Raw genomic sequence first — 18,873 nt, 5'->3', positions numbered from 1 at the left:
ACTGTTATCAAATGGGCCTGTGTTCGAAATGTATACATTAATTAAGTATACACTGGCAATACCTACCCAATTTCCCTCACATGGCATGGATTGATCCGTAGTTGTGGTAAAGGCACTTGCTAATCATGTCCGCACTGTGGACCGAACCACGGACCTTGAGATTGTAAAGCGAACTCCATAACCACAAGGCCACGTGCCACAACCTTGGAGGAAAGAATACGGAAGGACAAACAACTCTTTTAATTCTATTGAAACACTGCGTGAGGTTCTAGCAGGAATATCAAGATTCGCACACAGCCGGCGTAGCGTTAAGTCTCGGGGTCAAGTTGGACTTTAAAAGTCATGACGTTGTGGCAATCGATAAAAAGTCGGGAGAAGGAGAAGAAGAAGAAAAAGAAGGAAACGACCGCTCGTTTAAATAAGATATGTGATACATTCGAAATCATAATAATACGGAAAAGGTGTTGTCTGTGACTTTTGCGACGTGGATTATGTTTTTCTCAATTTTAGTCTATGAAATATCACCTATTATTTTTTTTTTTTCATAAATAAAAGTATTCGGTAATTTATCAAACTTTGACATTAAAACAATAATGACGTCAAAAGGAAGTATATTAAAGATAATTAACTCCTATATATACGGAGGTGTGGCACTCAAGGGCTAAAATATGCTGATATCAGCAGCAAAAATCTAAAAATCATAAGGCAGAACCACATTTTTTCAAAGTTACCCAGGGTTCCTCGACGTTGTCCATCACATTGGCTAGCGCTGAAACTTGTGAACGAGACGCAGTTGGAAGCTAAGGAATCGTGGCTTCGAACTGAAGACATGCTGAGAAATGCCATGAGTCGTGCAAGGGAAAGGAGAGAAAGTCTTAGTAATTTTTTTTCATTGGATTTACAAGAATTCGAGGTACCCCAGAATGAGAAGTAAAGAACAGAAACGCCTTTCTGATGTCTGATGATGAGGGATGGTCACATCTGGATAATATTTATTTTGTGATTTTAAGCTACCTAGCTAATACCATGCCAGCACTTCAGGGGCACATTTGTTATTAAATAATTAAGTGATAAAGTACAAGAGGTAAATATATTAGTTTTATGAGGCTAGCTATACAAAAGATTTTTCAAGGCATTCTGTCATTTTAAATAAAGATAGCTACTTGCTAGCAATTTGGACCTCCCATAACAGTGAACAGTCAAGACTTGAGTATATAGCTAGTTAGGTGTGCAAGGCATTGCATGTTGGTTAAATATGTTGTCACAACAAACAGAAACCTATATTTCATAAATAAATTTCTGCAAATGTTCAGGTTTCTTTTATCGAACAGAAACCTGTTTTTCATAAATAAATATTTGTAGATTTTCAGGTTTCTTTTATGAAATAACAAAATTTTGGAAAGTATAGCCAGAAGTAATATTCGCTTGGAGCCGGAAGACGTAAAGTCTCTGTCCAGGTTAAGACTTAGTAAAGGGTAAACTGTGTCATACGGAGGACACTTAGTGTAATGTGTTACAAATCCAGTGGAGTGCTTATAGCATAAAGGTATAATACATTTTTCATAAACCAACATTCACAGGACTTATGATGAAGCCTATTGTTACTTCTGCAAAGCAAATACAGTTGTTTAGCATTTTTCATTTTGCATAATAAGTTCCTGTAGATATTCAAAAATTAATTGTGAGTGGCACCAGGCTGAGCGATTAGTGCAAGTAAACGTGTTGCAGATCCAGGTGGACAAAAAAATAACTTCTAACAACTTTGAATTTATAGAGCTGGATAAGGTATATGGTCCTAAACCTGGGACACATTTTATCTGTTTGAATTATTTTAAATCCTGAGAATCACTTTGAATGTTATCTGTACACATGGCTTGTCAAAATAATATGCTTTCAAAAAAGGTTTATCGGAGTCCCCAAAAATGGCTAAATTCAGGAACTCAAGAACTATAATAGTAGCAAAAAAATTTTTTGGGTTCATTTCATCAAACTGGTCTAAAAACATATAATACTAAGTTTCAAGTCATTATTTCAATTTTTACTGAAGTAATAGGACTTTTACTTATTATGGTTTTAGCATAGTTTTTCATACTGCTGACACCAAAATGGCTGCAGGGACTAATTGGTTTGAAATTAATTTATATTATTTTTATAACAACCTTTTTCTATTTATGTGTTTTTATTTTCCTGCAAAAGTTGTTCCATAGCTTATGTATATGACATTATGATAAGGACGAAAAAGTTACTGTGCGACATGGGTTTTAAACCTTATAAATTTCCAGCGAGAAATTTGAAAACTAATAAATGACAAAATCGCAAAAGTTCATCTTAAAAATTTTCAATTTTTGTTAATGTGAAAGTAATCCACTTGAAAAGGTTTCTGAGGTTTTTTATGAAGAAATCTTCCATATTACCCATATGGGGTAACTTGATGAACAATGAGATTTCCCGCAGGTGTTCTGTAGTATGTGTAATATAATTTTAAAAACTGCGATGTAATTTTCCTCAGCTAAAAAGCTCAGCCTTGTCCTTTCATACTTAGTCTAGCTAGCTATAGCGAAAAAAATTAATATTTAAACTTGACCTATTTTACTGAGTATTAAGTAATAAATGCTAGTTTAATCCTTAATGTAGCTATATAGGGTAGCTAAGCTACCTGTAAGAACAACATAAAACAACGTCGAGGCTGTTCTCTTTTGTAAACAAACCCAGTGGTATTTTTGTAATAAGTACCAAAATTTGTGTGCATTTCTTGCGCTTATGAGTGTAATCAAAGTGCCCTGTACGTAAATCCTAAAAATTTATGTCATTGGCTCACTCTTTACGAATGACACCATATAACAAAAAAACCATGCTTTGCTATTTCCCTTAACCTCTACCGAGATTTGGTTGTGATATATATCAGAATTAATTGTCTTTAAGATAAGTAGAATTATTGCTAAATTTTTCGGGTGGAATTAACTATTGTCATCTACTGAATGGTAAGTAAGGACAACGTGGGTCAAGAATGAGTCTAACGTCATAAAACTGATTCAAACCACCCGTTTCTGATCAGACTGGTTAATGGCGTCTCCACAATAAAGTCAATGGGTAAGCAATTTTTACGAAATTTTTTTGTATATTGGTTCGTCTTTGCTGGCGTCAGCAAATTTTTAAAGCCTTTACATTCTCTAAAACGTTGGTTAAAACACATGATCCTATATATTATTTTGATCACAGTTCCAGTTTCTGCGCACAAAATACTTCCAGTCTCTGCGCAGGTTAATACGCTCTTCAGAAAACCTTTTTGTACACGTACCGGTGACGTCATCAAAATTTCGAATTTTTTTTCTTCTATTTTTCCTTTGCTTAAATGAATATTTCACGGCTTTTTTAATTAGTCTCTCACAATAATACGAAAACTGTGTTCGTCTGTGGCCGGCAAAGTGGATTATGTTTTCTACAATTTTATTTAAAAGAGCTTTTATAAAAATGTTCTATATTGGAGAAAATGTTTTTATACTTTTATTATTTGTCTACTACAAATCACGTGATAGAATGAAATAATTTCATTAGGTAAGAACTTTCCTGTTGCATTTTAATTGGCTGTGACGTGTTTTAAAACCTTGTGAACGTAGTTGCTTTGTTATAAATTAACTTGCTGCGAAAAGTGAAGGGAAATTAGACATTATCATAGTTGTTGTCTATTTTATTTAAAATATTTTGTGTGCAATCCATTAAAAAAAATTAAAAAGCAACTGAAAATATTAAGTGTGTTCTCCCGTATGCTGGCATAAGTAGTTATAAATATACATTTATGCTACTGACTAGAGTATTGATTTTCGCCATTTTTCTAACAAGAAGAAACAAGGTTCATGATTGACGTAAACTCGTTTATTCGATCATGGTAAATTATGTATTATTGAACATCAACACATTTCGCTTTTGAAAATGCATATTTAATGGTAAGTGGTATATTCGGAAAACATTAAAATTCCAGAATAATTTTTATCTTTTTCCCTTGTTGTGAAGCACCAAGGGAAAAAACGGTTGGTGTAGTATTTATTAATGCATGTCGAAGACAGGTATGCTAATGTGTATAAAATAAAAATCTAACTTTCTTGTTTGCAGGTTTCAATAGAAAAAAAAAACCAATTACATGCATAATAGGTATTTTGTATATGATGAATATGGACTTGCTTTAGTTTAGCCACAATTGACGTGCAGAATATTAATATGAATAATATAATACCCAATACATACCAACTTAAATGTTGGTTAAATGTTTCAAATATCTATATCTTAACAGTTTAAGTTAGCAAAAATCACGAACGGACAAGATAGAAATTGGAGAATGAAAAGTGCCTACAGGTTAGTCTTTAATTTTATTTTGTTATCTTTAAATTACGCTTATGTATTCTTCTTGTAATCAATTATCTTTTTCTTACTGTAAGTTAACTTTTAAATTCTGTAGAGCTTCCATCTGCAAAAGCTGAACCATTAATTAATAACCAGGAATTTTTTAAGAATAAGACAAGAAGCCCTGGGGGCTCTAAGAATTTCCGCTCGCTACCAAAATATTTGATGACAACCTACTAATTCGTTGTGTTATCGTGCCAAACATTCGAAGAGGTTTGGTGCATGAAGCTCTGAAGATAAAGCACACAAGTGACATTATATGTTATAACAACCGCAAACAAAACGCAATGTTTCATAATAAACTCACATTTTAAAAGAAATTGATAACAAAAAATACAGCCTATCATTCATGGTTGAAAGTCTTGCGGTTGAGACGTTTATGATTTTAAACAGCATTTTATTGACAAAAAATCAAAAATTTGATGTGACCAACATTTTCAGCATACTTTCTTTATTAACTGTGCCAATTTTTGTCGAAAATAAAGTAGTTTTAATTTTTGGACAAATTTTGGCCTAAAATGACATTTAAGGTGACAAAAAAAACAAAATTTTGATGTCACCATCATGTTCAGCATACTTTATTTGGTAACTGTGCCAAATTTTGTTGAAAATAAAGTAGTTTTAATTTTTGAACAAATTTTGGCCTAAAATGACATTTAGGTGACAAAAAACCAAAATTTTGATGTCACCATCATGTTCAGCATACTTTTTTTGTTAACTGTGTCAATTCTTGTCAAAAATAAAGTAGTTTTAATTCTTGGACCAATTTTCGCCTAAAATGACATTTAGGTGACAAAAATCAAAATTTTGATGTCACCATCATGTTCAGCATACTTTATTTGTTAACTGTGCCAAATTTTGTTGAAAATAAAGTAGTTTTAATTTTTGGACCAATTTTCGCCTATAATGGACATTTAGGTAACAAGAAATCAAAATTTTGATGTCACCATCATTTTCAGCATACTTTTTTGTCAACTGTGCTATATTTTGTCGAAGTTTTAATTTTTGAACAAATTTTGGCCTAAAATGACATTTAGGTGACAAAAAACCAAAATTTTGATGTCACCATCATGTTCAGCATAATTTTTTTTGTTAACTGTGCCAAATTTTGTTGAAAATAAAGTAGTTTTAATTTTTGGACCAATTTTCGCCTAAATTGACATTTAGGTAACAAGAAATCAAAATTATGATGTCACCATTATGTTCAGCATAGCTTTTTGTTAAGTGTGCCAAATTTTGTCCAATTTTGGCCTGAAACATCATTTAGATGATTTCCCAGTGCTTAGGCAGCTTGGGTACGAAGTTTTAATCTGTGACGTTCAATTGACCATTTGGGACAGGGTTAGTTAGTCAGTTCAATACTATCCTCCTCTCAGATGAACGTGAAATCCCAGGGTCTATTTTTTCTCAAAAAATGCTCCGAAAGAAAAAAACGACGGTTTTAAAGAATTTCCTACGCCTTCGGGCGCGGAAATTCAATAATAAGATTACCGTTCGCATTATATTCTGTCTTCTCCTTCGCATCTTAAGATTTCTGCTTTATGTCTTGCCGTATGTTTTAAAAGTCTCTTATCTAGAATTATTAGCATGTCAGGCATGAAAATACAAAACACAAAGACTTTTAGAGATAAAAATTATTTTTTTTCAGGACTATCTACAACAAATCCCCTCAATCATCCTCAATCTTAAGACGCTTTACAACAAAACATGACGTTATATTACTGTCATATAAGCAACACAAAACAATAATAATTACATCATTTTCCACCCAGTCGGGGTTAAAAAAGAAGCTGTAAACAGCTTTTGAAAAACTTTAGTTTGGTATTTTTCAGTTTAAATTCCTTAAAAAAAAAGATTGATAAAAATGACTAACATTTATGGCAGAAACTACATCTCTTCCTAATTTTATATTTTTTTTCAAGAAAATTTAAGAAATGTCATCAAAGAAATTTATACGGTTAACATGGAATGTTTTTCTTCACAAAGAAGAAATTGTGATTAGTGTTAGTTCAAATTGTTTTAATATGGTATACTCATGTTTATTAAGTATTAACGTATATCGCTAGCATACCTACATTTCCTTCAAAGGATAACTAATACTTTTTATAATTTTAAAAATTGCTTTGACTGGAATGAATATGAAAATCACACTTAACGTTGTTTCTTTAAAAAATAAGTACAGCTAGAATGCAAAAATATAGACGTTTTTACATGTTGAGGAAGAAAAAAGGAGAACAGGATTAACAACATTGGAATGTAGACAGAACTAGTCTTTTAAGACGGAACGTTTAATAGATAAAAATGGAGGTTTCTCTTCAAAGAAAAAGTAGCCGCTATAGAACTTCTGTATTCTCCCATTTACATGGATGATAGAAAAGACCGAAACAACCACCTATGAATGTTGAAAAATAATGACTTGTGAATTTAAAAATCCATTCCCTTGTTTTTTTCGAAAGAATCCCAGAAACGTCATTAAGATTTTGTACAAATGGCAATTTACTAGTTTTCAAGTGTCGTGATTGACACTAGCATGGTATAGTATTGATTATTGAGCATTAACGTATCTCACTGCAGCAACTTTGCTCGATGAATAACTAATATGTTCTAAATAAATTAATTTGAAAATAGTTTTTATGTATTTCAATCGGTGCAATAAACAATGATTGATGCAGTATTTATGTTTTGTTTATAAAACCACAATATTACTGTATATGCAAATGAATATAGCTTAGCTAACTATTTTAAACTTAAATTTAATTTATTCTGTAGGTGACTAGTTGCCGAAAGCTGAATGACGTACAAAACAGCCCAAATATTATATTTCAAATATTTTCTCCATATTCTGCTCTGTCCTTTTGTTTTTACCATTATAAAATATCAAAAAACGATAAATATTAAAAAGAAGTTCGCGTGTATTGTGAGTAAAATATTAAAATTCCGTAAATAAAAATTATTTTCAAATTCGTCAATATCATTTCTTGACAGTATTTAAGAATAATAAACTTAAGACTTTTGAGTTGAGGTGAGGTTAACATAGTTATACTGTGCAATTACACCTTCTAAAAATAGCAAAAAACTCACTTTTCAAAACAAGAATTTAAACTTTCTATAAAGTAAATAGGTAACTCTATTGCTAAAAACAAAGTTTCAATACAGAAAAATTACCTGTTAAATGTATTATAATTGTCTTAAATACGATGAATACGTGCCTGCTTTGGAATTTAAATTTTAAATTAACCACAACTGACGTACAAGCTATTAATACGAATAATATAATACACAATACAAAACACATTTGAATGTGGCAAATATGTTTAAAAAATGTATTTCTAGCCGGTTAGCAAAAAACAACAGACAAGATAGAAATAGAAGAATGAAAAGTGCCTGTAGGTTAGTGTGTTTTTTACCTTTGAATCATAGTAATATTTTTTCCTTGTGCTCATTTTTCATAGAATTTAACTTTTAAATTCTGTAGGATTGTTGTGTGCACTCTCCTGCTGGAAGTGCACTATTACCTAATTACTGGGAAAATCTTACGATTATCATGTGGATTTTATTCCGACCTCTCCTTGTTTTATAAAGATTCTCGCTTAACGGTTGGAATCCTTGACACTTACCAGGTAGAAGATGATCTTAGTTGCGTGAAGAAGTGCATTTTGAATGGTGCTTGTCAATCGATTAATTACAATGATTACGCAAAGACATGCGAATTGTTGAAAAATACGACTGCTGAGGATAACCTTGAAGCTACTTATGCTACTAATTGGACCCATTATGAAACTGATCCTAATAATCAAGAGGTAAAGTTAGTATCTCCATTGCGCTCCTTTCTTTTCTTAAGGATTTCTTCCCAACTTGTAAATTGCAAGCATAATTAGTTAAAAAACTTTATGAATCAGCAAGACCTTTAACCATCAAAACATGGTATATCATGGCAAGTCATAGTAAACGATTTTTGTCCTTAGTAAAATTAGCAAAACTACTTTGTTTACCACATACACGTAACAAGTTCATCATCAAATCTATTAAGGTTGGAGATGTTTGTTCCAGCACGTCGCCTTGCAAAGGGCATTATTGTGAGGACATTTGTGAACCACCTGGATTCAATTGTACATGCAGAAATGAAACACATGGGGAACGATGTGATAAACTGCGTACGTTACTTATGTTTTTATGGCAAAAACGAATACTAACATTTTTGTTTGCCCATAATATCAAGTGGAGCTTTGATAAGCTTAGATGCGGAAACATGGCGGTCTAAGCCTTGTAATTAATTTATTTACATACAGGAAGTTCGTAAAAAATCCTTGCTTCTAGCAATATAAAAGATAAATAGCTCTTTGTCAAATTACTCTGTAATTCTGTTGTCTCTCTAGAACATCCTGCAAAGTCGTGCAAGTGGATAAATGAAAATCATCCCACTTTGAAAAATGGCTACTACTGGGTGCAACTGCAACAACCAACGTTAGTGTATTGCGACATGGAAACACTGGGAGGTAATTTGGCTGTTAAATTTTAATGAGAACCTTTTTTTTGTCCGATACACTATATTTAGAAAGAGGGAGGATTGTGGATACATAATAACTAGCTATTTAAATGATGTAGCAGATGTATACATGCATCAAAAACCAAAGTTTCCTCATTATTTCAAGATTACAAATTAGCATATGCATCAAAAAATTAAAGTTGATCACAAAATTCTTAAAACGTACTGTATGTGTTGAAATCCTCTATTCAGGCTATTGCATACGCTAACACTGCAGGGAATTGACACAAAATCTAAAGAAATTAGCAGTTAACAATACATGAAAAAATAATTCACAAAATTCAATTATGCTGCTATATTACGTAACGCCTGTAGCAGAAAAATTATTCAAAATAAAAAAGAAGGAACACTTTTCGAGAAATAATTTTAAGGCTTACACAAAATACAACAAAAAGAAAACTCGGAGAGGAAAACCAAATTAATTCTTTTGACATGCATATTGTCTTTAAAAATGAAATCTTACACAAAATGACAAAAAACCACGATTTGGAAAACATTATATTTGAATCTAACAAAATTGGTCATTTTAGTATATTGCATACATTCCTCCGTTACAGTGACTATGATACTCCCGAGCAAGAAAACAAAGATCATAGTATTGTTTTTCTAAAATATTCACTCAAAAGCTTAAAAATCCACGGCACGTAAAATAAAAATTAGTTTTTTTCCGTCAGATCTCTCACAAATATATAAATAAATGAGTAATCGTGTAATCCTCTCCTCTCTTGCATAATAAATAGAGGAATACCAACATAACTCATTGGTTCGCAACAATCCTTTTTATAATGAATTTTTTGGCCATTTATCAAAGCATAGGCAGATGCGTTGGCCGAACAAAGGAAGGTTAAAAATCACTAGTTGTGGTTTCTGGAATGTCTGCATCATGAAACATTTAATTCGATGGCCCGCGAAGGTTCAGGAAGTCGAGAAAATTGATTTGTAAAGATTTATATCAAAGGTACGAGTAAAATGATGAAAAACAAACAGCTACTTACTTACAAAAGTCATGGTCTTTCATGGTCATCCTCACTTAACAAAACTTTTGTTCCAATCAATATACAGACTTGTAAAAGTGACATCATATATACAATTTTAAAAAGTATAACTATTCCTTGTATAAAGGAACATCGTCAAAGGGTATAATTTTTAACCGTAACGGTTCCTTAAGGCATGACATAAACCAAACCTGTTTTAAGATTTTGTATTAATTTAGTAAATATTATACAGGATAAAGCCACTTCAGTGTTGGAAATTAATATTTTAAGATAGGATTACTTATTAATAGGAGGATGGACAGAATTTGGCAACGTCGTGCAGAAAGGCTCAATTCCAGATCAAAATCTTACAAACGTGATCAATTCAGATAACATCTCATTACTCAATGATGTTTCAACGGGCAGGTTTCTCTTGACTGTGTCTGGTTTGGGTGCATTACGAAAATTTATTAATTTCACCCAACTTCGTTTCTACTGTCACAAACCTTGGCATAACAGAACGATACATATTGCAACAACAAATGACTTCAACGGTAAAAAGGTGGTTGACTACTTTTCTGGCGTAACTGAAACTCTTCCTCCATCATGTCACTCCTATGAAATACTTCCCGACGATACGTCTTATATTGCATCACAATGTATGAATTGGGCATTACAACAGTGGTCAACTTCGCATAAAGACAACAATAAACTGAACAATCACTTTATATGGATCAGGAATCACCATCATGTAAATTTGTACGACGAAAGACTCGAATGTGACGATTATTATAAAAGAGATAAAGCACAGTATAATTCTTCAGGAGAATGGCGGTTTTTTGTGCGATAAAAAAGTGCCATTTAAATTTTCCCTTATAATGAACGTAAATACACGATATTGAAAAAAGAAAAACACAAAAAAACACAAAAATCACAAGACACGCGCACGTACCATTTCAACATTTTAAAACATCCTTTTTTATTAACCGCAGATGTACACCAGGTCTATCTCACATGTTTACACTGTATCCACTCGGATGAATACCGGGTAATACGTAACTTGAGGTTTCGGAAAAAATGCTCTTATTTGCACTTTAAGGAGGCTTTTATTAAACGCAATAATATGATTAGACTTGATGTTTATCTTTATATCTAAAATTAAGTTAAGCTAAAAATGGTGACGTTTTCAAAGGTTTCTAAAATTCTTTATTAATTTTGTAGAAGATATAAGCCTATCTGATTTTTAACGTCAAACTTATAGAAACAGTTTGACAACTTATTCAATACATGTGCTAGAAATTTACGCACCTTCACCATTTGTTTCTAAGTAGTGGATTTATCAATTGACAATGGGTAATAAAATTTAAAACTAAAAGATCTACCATCTTAAGTAAGCACACTTTGACCAACAAAAAACATTTTTTAGAAATAAATAAACGATTATCGCGCGCAAATTTTTCTGAACTCTAATTCGATTTTGAAAGATTTCCAGGAAGGAAGGGCTTTTTTTAGCAGGAAACTTCATGTGAGAAAAGATGGTATTTGTTAAGATAATATTTATAGTAAACTGTCCTCCTTTTTTAAAAAAATGTTTTACTAATTTTTGGTAAGGGCATCCACCTGTAAATATAAGATGTAGAAAGAAGCCAACAGTTTTTATTATATTTAATACAACAAAAGCAACAACAAACAAACACAACAACAACAACAGTATGACAAAATCAACAACAACAACAACTAAATCCACAACAGCGGTATAAATGATAATAACAACCACAACCAGCTCATCTCATTTCTATTAAGAAATGCGGTTTATTTAGGTGTTTATTTAAAGAAAATTAGATTAGACGATCTTTTGAGTGTGCTAATTTATGTGCCTTGTGTGTCCAAATTTCTACGTGCCCTAGTGCGGTACGTATTGTAATGTACCAGTGTTTTAGGTGTCTTGACTTGTCATATTCCTTCGTGTCCTCGGTATATTAAATAAAAAATACATCTAAAGCTACCATAACGCGTTTTATCAAGGCTTAACCCTTTGATCAATAAGCTAGATGCAAAAATATATTTGGTAACATTTTTCATTAAAATAAAAACTTCCTTATAACGATTCTGGTGCCATTTAAATGATATGTAGAAATATTATTCTATTCTATGAAGAGAGTATATATTAATATATATTAAATATATAGAGTGAAATATATCTCTGTAATAATGTAATGATATAATTTCTGGATCTGATGATGTGTTGATTGTTAACCATATCGACAAAGTAGATTTTTTTAACGACTAATGTAAAATATAACTTTCTAATCGAAGAAGTGAAGCCAGGTTCACATCAATGCCAATAGCGCTATCCCTTCGTAAAAACTTATGCATGTGAATAAGAAATCCCGGAAATGAAAATATGCGAAACGGTTCTTACTTAGGTGCTCACATCAAATAGAACACGAAGTCGTATTGGCTTTATAACCATGGACTTTTCCGATAAGGACATGCTCTACGAGAATTTTTATGATCCAAATGATGAGAAGAAGAAGACCAAAGATTTAAAAAACAAAAAAATGGTCCAAAGAATTGTTTATTAAAAGAGAATCAAAAATGCATTTTGCTAAATGCATCATGTTTTGTTTTTTCAATCAAAGAATTTTTTGTTTCGATTAAACCTTTAAAAACAATTTATTTACGTCATAAGTTTATAAAGATCAAGTGGTGTTGCTCTGATGTTCAAAAACTTAATATGTAATTGTTATGTAATTCGTACGAATACTGAGTATACTGTATGAGTATACTGTAACATGCGAATTAGCATAAGATTTAGCTACGTTATTCTCATTGGTGCGAACATGGCTTAAAGGACACATTTTGAGATATGTTTATGTGTTAATTTAGAAAAATTTTTTATAACGAAATGTTAATTATAAAAAAAGGAAAGAATATTGAAGGCACGCATGCACGATTGGAAAAAAGTAAAAATTATCTTATAATAAAAATTTTTTCCAAAATATTTTAATTTTTTTGTGTTCTTCGGGAAGAATTAAGATGTACGGTCTTAAAGATAATCTATTTTCGCCCCTGTTGAGAAAAAAATGTTTGTAGAAATAGCTTTTCCACACCTGATATGCTCACATTTTTGTATGCAAAAGTGTGTTCGCGCTAATTCGCGTTAAAACATCAATAACCGCGCGATAAAAGGAGTTAAAACAGGTGCGCTAATTAGACATGGACGTTTCAATAAAGCGATAAAGAATCACTCCAATTGGCAAACCTGCTTCACGCGAATTAACGCCAGATGGAAACCAAGATTTAACGTACCATGCGGTGAACATGACACAGCATACAGAAATTGCAGAAACACCAAAAAATAAAACAAGTTTAAGCGCAACGTAAAAGAAGTAAATTTCATTTGCAAACTTTTCAAGTCTTCGGAAATTTTTTTAGCGTTTTCAAAATACAAATAAGGTAACAACTTAACCATAAACTACATTGTCTTTAAGAACATTTCATAGATTTTAAACTATGCAAAGGGATTCTAAGTGTGCATGTTTTCTTCATGCTGCTACATTAAATTCTGCAGACTGTAGTGACAAAACAGAAGTTTTGACGCCAAAAATGCTCCTAGTGTGAACTTGATGCATACATAATTTGATTAATGCTATTTGACGCCTTTATGGCCTGATCGCGTAAAGCGAGCCCGCTTGTTTACCCGATCTCTCTTAAGATCTCGCTCAAAAGAGTAAAATTCGATCACAAGGGTAACAAGCCAACGCGGTTTGTCGAGATCTCCGTTCGTTGAACGTAACGATGTAGGTTAAGCGAGCTGATTATTTTTATTTCTGTGCTTAATTGAATCTATTTAATTTGAAGTCAAACGTTCTTGAAAAATACTAACGAAAGAATTGTTTTGTTAACAATTTTTTGTTCAAAATAATGTGTGCATAGAAAAAATTACCAAAAAGTTCAGGTACAAATAAATAAAACCTTGATTTTTCTTTGTACATCAACGTGCCACATTTTGCACAAAAACGTCGTAGCTGAAGTTTACCTTTACTTGTAAAATATAAACAAAGTTTTGTGATTTCTTTTAGCTGGCCTAATCTCATCACTCTCATCTCATCAAAAATACATCAGCGCGACTGGCTAACCCGCTTTACGTGATCGGCCCTCTACGAAACGAGTCACTTAGTCAAATAAAAACTGTGTTATCAAATAATCAAATTAAGTGCAAACTGTAAGAAATAGTTGAAATCAGTTTAAGTGGTGATAAACAAATACTGTAAATACAATAAAGGATGGTAAATGAACTCGCAAATAATGCTAACAGTTAGACCAGCTGCTACTGAAGATAAGAAAAGACGGCGGAAGTACAACAAAGATTAGGTATAAAAACATTGTGTAATGTTTTGCAGAAGAATGTAGAGTTGATATGATTGATATTAAAATGTTTTTATGAAGAATAGAAAAATGTTAAAAAATATTACGTAGCAAACTGAAGAATATATTGAGTAGTTTCTTGTTCTCCATAGGAAAGATATTAATACGACATATTTAATTAAAAATCCTTATTTTAAAACCGGTACACATCTGTCTGTCACGCAAAATAGTAACCGCAGACAAACGAATTTTAGTATAAAAAATACGGGCGAACCCGTGGATTTTTCTACGGGCCACCGACTAGTTTATTAACTTTCAAAAACGAAGCTTCTCCTGAGCGTTATTACGTCATCAGGTATTTATCAGGTTTGTCGCACCTAAAGGTAATATTAATAGTGCGGAATATGGATTCAAATGCAGTGTGGAATATGGATTCAAATACTTATTTCAGTACAAATCAATGTTTAATGTAGCTACAAAAGAATTTTTGTTTTAGATGCACAACAGGACTACTTGTGTAGTAGTTTGCAGTAGGTATATAAAAAAATTCTATTTTGGTAGGAGCAATATAGCTAAGAAAAGTAAAAAATGTGCTACCGCAATTTTCGTAAGATCTTTATAATAAAACCGTTTGTAGAATGTCCTGAAAAATCGGTAGAATGAGGCGTATCGACGTCGCCAAAATTGGTTTAATTTTGGAACTAAGCAAACCTGAAACCTAAGTCAAGTTACTTTATTAGAATCAACGTTATTACGTTGTCATTCGTAATCTTTAAAATTCTGCCGTTCTTTTCATCATATTATATTAGAAATTGTAAGTCTTAATATGTGCTCTTCTATAATCTACACATCTTTTTTTCTTACATCCATTTGGACAATTGTAACCACTTTCACACCATTCCTATTGCATTACCGTCATTTGATTCCTCACAGGAACAATTCATCACACCAACAGCAAACTTTTCCGTCGCACATAAACCGCACGTATCTACAATTTTGAATGTAGATCCATTTTAGGATGCCAAGTTACCACACCATTTAAGGATTGTCATGCCAAAAATGTCACGAATTTATAACTGTGCTCCCCGGAATCAATAGCAGGAATGACATAACGCCAAAGTTGTTTTCAGAAAGTGTAAACTAAAAAGTAAATTGTTAACATTATATACAAAATACCCGATGCACATAAATCTTTCATACAGTGTTTAAAAATACAGCTTCCTAATATAGTCGTATACATGTAATACCTAAATTGATTGGTTCTAAACATTTGATACAGTCTAATTAACTGTGATGTTTAAATAATTAAGACTGTGTTTCTGTTGCCAAAAAAATTACAAATTTTTCTTTTGAAAGTAAGACGACTTGATTTCATATAAGAGTTTAATACCTAATTACTTTAGTTATCTTTTGCAACATATACTACTCCTGAAACATTATGATGATGATGTGGGCGCTTTACTTGATTGACGACATAATGAATATACCTGTATTTATAGCGCTCCACCCGGGTGTATGGTACTCTCAACCTGGCGTTTAACGCTGAGTGATACATTTACTTGTGGCTTAACCCGGCGTTTCGGTATATGTTCTATGTGTATCAACACGCCGGGTTAAGCCGCTACAGCCACCTATATATTCGTGTAACCAAATACTTAGAAATAATTTAAGCCACTCGTTTTTTTTCAGCAAAAACTATGATATTGATATCTAGCAAAGGAGCACGACTTGTTATTAAAAAGAGAAAGGAAAAAAAACTGATGCGGTAAATAGTCGTCTTTGTTTGCTTATTAACTGATCTCATTTTTTACAATACATTTAAACATTAAGGATTGTGTATTTCAATCCAAGACATGTTTAAGCAGCCGGAAAAAATTTTGAAGTGACCAAATCCTCTGAATCCTGTAAACATAAGTTTTTGTTTATCTTTTAATCTTTATATATTTATTTATATCAATGTCTACTGTTTCAATAATACCTATTTGTTTCAAATTTAGCCTGTACAGCAGTTTTTTCAGTTAATTTTGCGCCAATCGTTGTTTTAAAAAATGTGAAGTCAGTATAAATAAACTGGTTTGAAAATCCTATTGATGCAAAGGTTACTTCAAATAAACATATACCTTTGTTTGTATAAGTAAATAGAAAAGGTTGCAAGAATAATTTTCGCATAAAAAATGCATACCAAACTTCTTCCTGTGTATGCTTGGTTGTTGTGCTATGTGGAACAACCCATGGTTAGGAGAAATGTAAACCCATACTGAATTGTATGGGGAGATTTCTCACCCAGAAAGGCTATAGTATCACTGATATGACCAAAGACGCCTACCGCACGAGTATAGGAAGAATAGAAGAGTTTTTACCCTTGTTCCGTATGAAACGCGCAAAAGAAATATCGCCATTTATATGCACAAATTAGTTGGCTGTCTGTAAAAAGGACCAGATAAGGACAACTCGTCCTTGTCGGTCACTTTGTGAAAAAAATAAAACAGGTTGTGATCTACTTATTACCACATATGGTTTTATTGGCCATTTAATTGCAGTCAATATCCAAGCGAATCAGACGAAGAATGTCTCAAGTATAGCCACATGACTGATGAAAGTTCAATCAAACCAGAAAATAAAACACAGAAGAAATATCAAGGCGAAGGGTAGAAGAAATTTTTATACTATCAAGACATTTTTGTACTATCATTTTTGTTTTCGTTACAAGAACTTCTTGAAAATGTGTTAAGTAAACATTAGAAACATAACAACGTTATCTATAATTTTTTTTGAAAGCCAGTCACATAAAAAAACTCGTGAAAGTTGATAAAAAAATTGCACCCAAGTGACGATGTGAAAAAAAATTGACAGCCGAAATTTGAAATTCATAAAGTGAAACTGAGAAAAATCGTTAAGAACACAAGTAAATATATATATTTTCGTTTTTTTTTTGCTTTTATCTGTAGTATTTTCATGTTAAATTTTTACCTCATCAAACGATCTGGCGTTCTATCCACAACGTCCTGCGTCTATGCCCTTGGCCTTAGTTTTGTAAGGTCTTTTTAGACCTCTTTTACTACGCGTCCTCATAATTTGAAGGAACAAATTTATGATTTCCATACTTTCTTTTTAGTTTTTTTTATTGTTTTTGTTGTCTTTTCTTTTTATAGGACAAGTTAGAGGTACAGCAGGGTCAACTATGATAATTGAGTGTGCTACAGGCTACGTTGTCGATATACAGAATGTTACCCACTCAAAGTCTGAATGCTGCGGAGAAACTTTTAAAAGGTATCTTTTTCAATGTGTGTCACAACAAATCCACTTGCAAATTTCAGAATACACAGAGCACATTTGGAGCATATTGCACAGACAAAGTTGGTACAGTTAAAGTAGAGTACAAATGTAAAAAAAAGAATCGAACAACAAAGAGAGTTGTTAAGACTTGTTATAAAGAAGTCTGGCAGCTACGCTTAGCTCAAGAGCGTTTTGGTTAGGCTGAAATTTTATATACCTATCTTCTGTATTGTAGCTAATAGGTTTTTGGATGATTTTGATTCTGTAATGATACTTTTGTTATCATATAACTTCGCATTGAATCAAATACGCAATTGTGCATTTCAATTTAAGCAGCATATTCATTTTAACTAGTAATACCGTAGAAACATTCACGGGGGTTCATCTAACGAAAAATCCTAAGCAGTTTTCCCATTGCTGCTACCATCTTTGTCCCACAGACAGAATGCTTGCCGGGAGACCATTCGTCGAAACGCCGGGTTAAGCAACTATTAGCTATGCAAACAAGCGGTAAACGACCGGAGGAGTGCTTAATAAGAGATGTAAATTTTGAGACGCATCTTGATGCAGCGTTTCAGTGCAGACATGCAGTATGTCGTATTGAAGTGAAGCTCACATAACATAATGTGCCTCAGGTCTAACATTATTTTCAACAAATAACTTTCCGGCAACCTTAGCTGAAATAAAAGATCTTCATAGCAAAAACAGGCAACATTTTTTTATTTTGCGAAATATATTTCCGGGAAAGTTCAAAAATTTTTGTGCCACCAGGCTAACCGTGTCGCACATGCGCATAGGGAAATACACTTTCTTTATCACAACTTTGGTTTAAATAAGAACACAATAAACAGGTTGTAGTTATCACCATCCAGCTAAAAAAATCACTCAGTAACTTTATTGTCGGGAATAAGTTTAAATCAAGGTTGAGAAAAAATAAAAATTGTTAAACCGGGATAATCGCTTAGTACAGGCACATCCCCTTCTAATAACCCTTTTCCCAAAAGCACTTATCACAACTTAAAAAACATAGGAAACAGTCCGTCCTTAACTTCAAGCTGAGCGCTTACTACAGGTAAACTGTCTCGTACACGCGTATAAAAATCGAAATCTGCTTTTGTAGCTAGCCAAAATCATTAAATTGGTTCGCTTACGATTTTCACAAGGCTAGAAGACGTGATGATATTTTCAACTTCAAATGTGATGAAAACTTACAGGAAATAAATATTCCTATAGATACAAAGTATTTATAAGAGATAAAGTCAAAAGAAGACCTGCAAATCTCACACCAAAACTAAATCAAAACCAAAA

At 32.4% G+C, this 18,873-nt stretch overlaps 1 protein-coding gene across 1 annotated transcript; it reads left to right on the top strand.

The window, feature by feature from the left end:
- Positions 1–4,092: 4,092 nt before the first annotated feature.
- On the top strand, positions 4,093–11,597 carry LOC130647878 (uncharacterized). The gene is made up of 5 exons (XM_057453884.1): positions 4,093–4,350; positions 7,874–8,198; positions 8,429–8,552; positions 8,775–8,894; positions 10,230–11,597. The coding sequence occupies exons 1-5, from the start codon at positions 4,334–4,336 to the stop codon at positions 10,766–10,768; spliced, it is 1,125 nt and encodes a 374-aa protein (XP_057309867.1). The 5' UTR covers positions 4,093–4,333; the 3' UTR covers positions 10,769–11,597.
- Positions 11,598–18,873: the final 7,276 nt, after the last annotated feature.

Source organism: Hydractinia symbiolongicarpus, chromosome 6 (genome assembly GCF_029227915.1).
Source record: "Hydractinia symbiolongicarpus strain clone_291-10 chromosome 6, HSymV2.1, whole genome shotgun sequence".
In the NCBI taxonomy this organism is placed as follows: Eukaryota; Metazoa; Cnidaria; class Hydrozoa; order Anthoathecata; family Hydractiniidae; genus Hydractinia; species Hydractinia symbiolongicarpus.
Note: the sequence above shows the minus strand (reverse complement) of the source record. Positions and strands in the feature narration are given on the sequence as shown.